Here is an 8,026-nt window from a genome sequence, read left to right as displayed (position 1 = left end):
TGTTGTGGCAGTTATCTTGTTTATCTGGCCTCTAAGACATTTTCTATCCCTTGCACAACTCCTCTGAAGTGCTACAGGGCAGAAAGAGATACATCACATAAGACTACAGTGGTACCTCGGTTTACAAACACAATTGGTTCCGAAAGTCTGTACTTAACCTGAAGCGTACTGAACCTGAAGCGAACTTTCCCATTGAAGGTAATGGAAAGTGGATTAATCCATTCCAGACGGTCCGTGAAGTACTTAAACTGAAGCGTACTTAACCTGAAGTGAACTTTCCCATTGAAAGTGATGGAAAGTGGATTAATCTGTTCTAGACGGGTCCGCGGAGTACTCAACCTGAAGCGTACTTAACCCGAGGTATGAGTGTAATTGGTTCCAGAAGTCCGTACATAACCTGAAGCATACTTAACCTGAAGCGAACTTTCCCATTGAAAGTAATGGAAAGTGGATTAATCCGTTCCAGACAGGTCCACAGAGTACTTAAACTGAAAATACTCAAACCGAGGCGTACTTAAACCGAGGTATGACTGTACTGTGTTGTGCCTCTCAAATGCCACATGGGAAGAGTCTATTAAATACAGACTTTTACAAGTTTCTTTGTGTGTGTGTGTGTCCTTCTGTTCTATTACTTTGTTTTGCCTAGAGTAATTGATGCTGGTTTGAAGGGCTGCCTTGTCCAAGCCTGGCTTCAAGATAAAGGACCATTAAAATCAAGAACAGGAAGTGCCCTGAAGTTGGCCTTCAGGGCTTAGCACCTAGATAACAGACTGAGGAGTCTTCCTTCCCCACTGTGGTGAGAGGTATTGTATTTCTACTTAAATTACAGTAATTATTTAATTATTTCTAAATCTGCAGCTTTATTTACTTGCTCATACACATCTGTGTCCTTTGGGGGGCGGCCAATATCTTAGTGGCTACCCTAGTTACAAAGATAAAAAAAATAAAAGCAGAAAGAAAGAAAGAAAGAAAGAAAGAAAGAAAGAAAGAAAGAAAGAAAGAAAGAAAGAAAGAAAGAAAAGCATGGCCACCGAGGCTTTGTGCCTTTGCATCAGACTTTTAGCTAGTAAATACAGCTAAATTATTTGTAAAATCTCCTGTTCAAACATTAATAACCATCTGGACAGTTTAAAAATGCAATACCTGAGACAAAAAAAAAGGGAGATCATTATATCATTTTATCCAACACTCATTTGCAGTAATGCATTCACAAAATGATAGAAAGGAAAGGAAAGGCTTAGGTCCCCAAAGGAGTACATTCATTTTCATTATAAAGATATATAACAAAATACACCTTCATGCAAATTTGGCCTTGGTCTGAGAATTCTGTATATTCATTTGTCTGAAAAAATAATGAACCTAGAAAGCTATGCTATTCCTGCAGTAACAAAATGTCAACATTATCATGAACACCTTGCAGAAGCAGCTCTCCAGGATAACTAACAATCTTCCTTCGTTTTGCAGCTTTAAGAGTCCCCACCAAAGCTTCAAAAAGGTTGGCACATTTGTCATCAGCAAAGAGCACGCCAAACTTCACACTCAGTGTCCCATCAGGATCTAGATAAAAAAAAAATTACATTGTAATGATAGACAACATTTTTATTTCATCGGGCATTAATTCATTGTCTTTTACATGATTTTCATACATGATTTTACACTTTCGGTCTTATTATTTCAGTTGTGCTGGTGGTTTTTGTGCTTTATATGAATTGGTTTTTCTTAAGTTTTTGGAATTGCTGTAAAGTGCCTTGTGAACAGTTTTCATTTAAAAGCAGATCTGAAAAATACTTTTATGACTTTGGGATGTTAGACTACACGCAGAGACCCTTCTAAGGATACAGCAAGTGTTAAAATCCAATCAAGGCTTCTAATTATTGGAATAGTCAGGCCAGCCTCCTGATGAGGTGATCACCTGGGTGATGGGCCATTAAGGGGAACAAAAAAAAAGGATCTGTGTGAGAGGGCAAATTGGTGCAGCCCCTCCTCCCTCAACTTGAAGGAAGTTAGAAGGACAAAAGCAGATTTGAACCCATGGTCCCTTCCAACACTTCAATTCTATGATTCTATATTGAGTACTATTAATACAACCCAAAATCATTTAGGCCTAGTTAAGCTAAAGTAACTCAGGGGTAACTGTAAAAACTCTTGTGACATCTTAAAAACTAAAAAATAAAGTTATTATGGCATAAAGCAGGCATGGCCAAACTTGGCCCTCCAGATGTTTTGGAACTACAACTCCCATCATCCCTAGCTAACAGGACCAGTGGTCAGGGATGGTGGGAATTGTAGTCCCAAAAGATATAGAGGTCAAAATTTGGGCATGCCTGGCATAAAGCTTTTGTGGACTAGAATTTACTTCATCTGGTGCATGAAGTGTTATCCTCAGTTGCAGGTATGCACATAAAGGCAAAGGGACCCCTGACCACTAGGTCCAGTCATGATCGACTCTGGGGTTGCGGCGCTCATCTCGCATTATTGGCTGAGGGAGCAGGTGTACAGCTTCCAGGTCATGTGGCCAGCATAACAAAGCAGCTTCTGGCGAACCAGAGCAGCACATGGAAACACCGTTTACCTTCCCGCTGTAGCAGTACCTATTTATCTACTTGCACTTTGACGTGCTTTCGAACTGCCAGGTTGGCAGGAGCTGGGACCGAGCAACGGGAGCTCACCCCATCGCGGGGATTCGAACCACTGACCTTCTGATCAGCAAGCCCTAGGGTCTGAAGTATGCACATAGATGGTTGTAAAAAGTGAGGGCAGGGGGAAATGATATGCACAAAAATACCAACAGTGATAATTACATGAGTCTAACCTGAGGTTATGACCACTGAATTCCCTTCCCTCAAAGGTACAACAATATTAGGAATTTATATCACTGCTGCACGAGTAGTAAACAAAATACTAATGTCAGCAGGAGTCTGCTAGTACAGGAAGGGGAAATTAGGCAGAGCCAAAGCATGATGGTAGGGGAGGAATGGGACTTAGTTCAAATCTATCCTTGCTCAGGGCTCATTCCTGTCCCTGAGCCACCTTGAATTGCATCTGTGGCGCAATTTGTGGTGTAAGAAAACACTTCCATTTGTGCCAGTGGAAAGCCTCAGACAGTTACCCCTTATGGTAAATAAAGGAGCTCTCACCTGAGAAGGCAAACCCATGCCCTTAACCAAGACTTTGGCACTTCACCCATCCCCTCTGCCCTTAGTAGAGACTCAAACCATCCACAGTTACAGACTTTACACATACACCTCTACTTTCAGTTATAGGCAAATTACCTGCTGGCTAAACAACCCACCATTACTCAACAGGTAGTTTCAGTTACATCCTGTCACTGCATGGGGGAACTCCTTGAGGTAAACTCCCCATTTAGGTAGCACAGAAGCCAATGCAGAGCAGAGCTGCCTTTGCCAGTGAAGGCCAAACACACACACTCTGCTCCTCTTGTTAGCATAGCTAGCTAAGAATTTGCTAGATCAGAACCCAGGAAAATGGCAGCTGGACAAACATGAACTGGAAATGGGAGTTCTGAAGACACTTCCTACAATAGTAAGTCACAGATGAAACGCAAAACAGAGGTGCTAAAGAGAATTCTCCAGATTGGAACAAATTTTGTAACTGTACCCTATCACATTTGAGTTGTTCTCAGAAAGTGAAGTGAAGATATCTTGACTGGTGATGTGCATCTAGTCTCCCACGGTTTGAGAGCGAGGCGGATGCCTAAACCGTTACCATCTTTCTTTCTTTCTTTCTTAACCACTAAGTTCCAGGTACTTACTTTTGGTTCCCAGTCTCCGAATCTCTTCAACTAAAAGGCCGATTTCATGTTCAATGTTCATTGTTGCCTACAAATGAATTATTCAATGAGTTACAACTTGTTCCGTTCAGTTTTCTTTCTTTTCTTTCCTTTTCCAGATTGCAGCACACTTCCACATGGTGGATTTTTGTGGACTCAGTGCCAGTGGCGGAGAGTGTCTCCAAGCCGCCAGGGTGCATGGGTATGTGTGTCCACACTGGGTGTGGGGCAGAGAAGAAACATAGCCCACCGTGCCCATCCAGCCCCTACTGCCACTGGAGCAACACCAGTGCTGAGTGGCATGGCTGTTGCGCCCTCTTCACGCCACCCTCCGTGGATCCAAGCCTTGCAAGGCTTCTTGTAGAGGGCTTTGTGGGGATGCGGCTGCCATGCTTCCCTCGATCCCAGTCTCACGCACAGCCTCAATTACAGCTGCATAATCCTGCATTGCAGGGGTTTGGACTAATTGACCCTCAGGGTCCCTTCCAGCGCTATGATTCTATGATTCACCATCTTTTTACATTCTTTTTTAAATTGGCTACCATTAACTAAGTGAAATCCATTAATATCAGTGGGTCTACTGAGCTGGATACAACCCGCAGGATTTAAATCACTACTTTCCTCAACAAAACACAAGGGAAAACCGGCACGGTCTTCTCTGATTACTGGTTCTTGATATTTTATGGTCCATGTGCATTTTGCGCTCAGGTTATTGGAATAAGCACTGTTAATTACTGACCATAATTTTGAGACCACAGGTGGTTTATTCCCTCAGCTCTGGTCTTAATTAGAGAGAAGTGTCATATTTAATTCCAGCATGGCTTATTAAAGGAGGTTTGTAGTCCATATGCTTTCAGAAAGGGCATGTGTGTGTGAACATGCATGTGTAGCACCCAAGTGTAACAAGTTGTAATACATATAACAGAGTATCTGTTATACTGTAACAGAATATCTGCCCATAGGCTGAGAAAAGGTTTAAGCGTTGCTGCTGTCACTTTAACGTGCTCCACACAGCACATTAAACAGCACTAGAGGTGTTTACCATGCGCATCAGGCAGCGCTTATCATGCCACTACATCAAACTTTGATGATAATTTGCTCTGCGTTAGAGAAATGACCCAATCTGTGTAGTAAGCCCTGAACACAAGTGTTTCATTATATAGTAACGGCAGTCACATGAAGCAATGCAAAGTGAACATGTGGAGGCCAGCCATTAATTTTATCTGTTTTGTTCCTCTGGTAGGAAAAGAGAAGTTGTTGTTTTTCCAAAAACAATGAAGTTACAGTTGATGGTGGAATTGTCTAAGCTGGTAGCGTGCCATGAGGATTATGCCACACATTACACAGCAGTAAACTAGGATTTGACACTGAGCGTACATTCAGCAAAGAACTGCAGTCGATGCTGTCTCTCTGATTCGTATACTTGTGGAATATACGTCTTTCCATACATACTTGTCTCATTAGGTGTACATTTTTAAAAGCAACATTGCACATGAAGTGGTTTCACATTTCCTCTGGAAAAATAAGTGGAAGAGTAAAACGGCCAAACACCAAAAACATAATTTTATCATAGATAGGCAGCATCCTGACAACATATGCTGTAACATTACCACCTCTTCAAAACGTGCTGCGTCACACTCCAATGATACTGACCCGCTGAAGCAAATTACTTCTTAGGGCCTTAGGCCAACCAATGGCATTTTTACTGGATAAAATTATTGTTTCTGTATACGAACCACATAGCTGGATACCACCCTAACATGTTCTGTCAGCACAAGGATTTCTGCTTACACAACATAACTTTCCCTGTCTTCTCTCCTGCCCGCATATCCCACAACCATCCTAAATCTGTACTGGACGGCCGGGGTAAATCCCAAAACAGATTTAGGGGCTGGGGGATTGAGTTTCATTGTGCCAGCAGAAATCCTTGTGCTGATGGAACAAATTAGTTGGATATCTCCCATAGAATTTCCAAAACTAAACCCTTGAACAGGAGTTGACAGACATGCAAGTTCTTCAAGAATCAGTCCACAAACTATTACTGCCCCCAGATGATGTTTCAATAGAGACATTCACCTTATAACTTTAACACTGAACACAGAACGTATTAGAAGCAGGACAGAGGCTTTAGCAGACTGTCTCTTAATTTCCTGTCTGTTCACCATAACCATGATGGCTAAGAAACTGCCATCTTTTCAGTTAAGTAAAATCCTAAACATGTCTACTCAGAAGTAAGAGCCATTGAGTTCAATGAGACTTACTGCCCAGCAAGTGAGTAAATGACTGTAGCCGCTACACACACATTTATCCCATGTCATGATCCTGCTTCCACAATTACATGAAATGTAACAACAACATGGAACAAGTATATTCCCAGCTGAAGACTGAAGGACTTGAAATAGCATAAATGTGGCGGGAAGTGGCCAATGTCTCCTTGAATATGTTTCTGTTCACACATTATCCCAAGGTGTTGAAAGGATACATTTATCTCCAAATTTTCACACAATGCTAAGGCATGAAGTTGGATCCCAATAGATCAGGAGGCTGGGGAATTGCAACTCCCATCACCCCTGACCAGGGGCCATGCTTTCTGGAAAAAGTGGAAACTGGAGCCTGGGGAACCAGAGGTTCCTCACCCCTGCAACAGCTAAATGTGAGGGCGGGAGGGGTTTTGACTTAGGATGCTGGTCCTGGGAGTGCAGGAGAGGCAGGAAATGGGTTGGTTGTGTTTAGTTCAGTGCTCTGCAAACGAGTCGCTGAGTAACTTCCTTCCTGATGTTTTGCACACCCTAATTTGGCAATGTTGCCTCTGGGTTCAGATCACGCCAAGGGAGCCTTCCTCGCTGCTGCTGCTGCTGCTGCTGCTGCTGCTGCTGCTGCTGCTTCCCTGGGCTCCCACAAACCTTCCTTTCCTAGGCTACCTCGGCAAAACAGCTCATTGCCGGTGTGCGTCCCCCACCACACAGGTCGCCCGCTGCTTTCTTCGTCATCTGCTTCTAAGAGCAGCAGCCGCAAGCCGCGCGTCAGCTCTACCGTGAGGAAACCTGTGCTGGAGACTCAATGAGGAGACGGAGGCGGGGCGGAGACGGGGAAGTGGGAACTGTTGGCGTGGAAACAACTCGCAGGCGCCGATTGGAGGAAAGCAGACGGCGGCGCACGTGCCGCCCCGGGAGCGAGCCTTGCAGCCTCGACCCCAGGCTTTTTTGCTTGGAAGCCAGCCCCACTCCGCCCACCCAAAATAAGCTTGCTTAGGAATGCCACCCTGGTGCTGCCATTATGCTGAACATGCTGGTTTTTATTTTATTTTACTAGGGAGAAGATCAGCCCCGATTCCATATGAAACCAGCGCGCCCTTCCTAGTGCTGCTGTTGCCTTATAGGGGTGAGAGCCCATCACAAACCCTTAGCACTAGCAAAGAGGGTTTCAAAATGCTGGTTTTTTAATTATTTAATTTAAGAAAAGGGGTCTTAAAATAAAAAAAAGAATACGTGACGCGCACCGGCGGCTTTTTCTTTTCAGTCCCCAATCGCGTGCAGCAGGTCACGTGGGGGACCCCGGTGCGGAAGTACTGCAGGCTGACACGCCGCCTCCTTCCTAAGCAGGGCCACGGCGGGAGATCCCCGGGCTCCCCAAAATCGCCACCGGCTTGGATCTCAGCGCCAGAAACGCAGGTTTTACTTAATGGCTGCATGCATTCGCCTGCCCCCCACAAGCCCCGTCCCCGCATCCATGAGCCCTAGCTCTGAGTCGGCTGGCCAACCACCGAGCCCCTCCATGCCTCCTCCGCCGCCGCCGCCGCCCGCCACCGGTTGCCCACCCTCGTGGTGCGCGCCCCAAGCTCCACGCTCACCTTGATCAGATTCCCCTGCGGCAGGATTCCTTCTCCTCCTCCGGTTTCTTTGAATGCTTAGAAAGGAGCCGCCTTCGGAAGTAAAGTACAGGAGGAAGTGTGGCTCTCGGAGGGAGTGTCAGAAGGAGGGAAGCTGCTGCCAAAAAAAAAAAGAGCACGAGAATAGTGTAGGTGCCGCCCACAGAAAGGAACAGAAGCTCTCTTGGGGGAGAGGGAGAGAAGGGCGCGGGGGGGGGAGGAGAGACAGGTACAGAAGCCCTGTCCTCTGTTAGTGTTGCGTGGGCAGACTCTACACCACCTGCGGGATCTGTTTTGGTCCCGCCAGAACCTGGAGATGCCCCAACCTGATTAAAAAGAATTAAAAGAATTGTATGCCCAGGAATAAT

General features: G+C 45.0%; 1 protein-coding gene across 1 annotated transcript; it reads right to left on the bottom strand.

The window, feature by feature from the left end:
* Positions 1–1,155: 1,155 nt before the first annotated feature.
* Positions 1,156–7,726, bottom strand: ABRACL (ABRA C-terminal like). Its single transcript, XM_088666225.1, has 3 exons — positions 7,641–7,726; positions 3,773–3,839; positions 1,156–1,557 (listed from the first exon to the last, which is right to left on the bottom strand). The coding sequence occupies exons 2-3, from the start codon at positions 3,831–3,833 to the stop codon at positions 1,373–1,375; spliced, it is 246 nt and encodes an 81-aa protein (XP_088522351.1). The 5' UTR covers positions 3,834–3,839; positions 7,641–7,726; the 3' UTR covers positions 1,156–1,372.
* Positions 7,727–8,026: the final 300 nt, after the last annotated feature.

This window comes from Zootoca vivipara, chromosome 3 (genome assembly GCF_965207765.1).
Source record: "Zootoca vivipara chromosome 3, rZooViv2.hap1.1, whole genome shotgun sequence".
In the NCBI taxonomy this organism is placed as follows: domain Eukaryota; kingdom Metazoa; phylum Chordata; class Lepidosauria; order Squamata; family Lacertidae; genus Zootoca; species Zootoca vivipara.
The sequence above is the reverse complement of the archived record's forward strand: the minus strand, read 5'-3'. Positions and strand labels throughout refer to the sequence as shown.

Coding starts and splice junctions, on each gene's coding strand:
- ABRACL (XM_088666225.1), bottom strand. CDS start 3,833: ATGAACATTGAACATGAAATCGGCCTTTTAGTTGAAGAGATTCGGAGA. Junction 1,558..3,772: donor TCGGAGACTGGGAACCAAAA/GTAAGTACCTGG, acceptor TTTTTTATCTAG/ATCCTGATGGGACACTGAGT.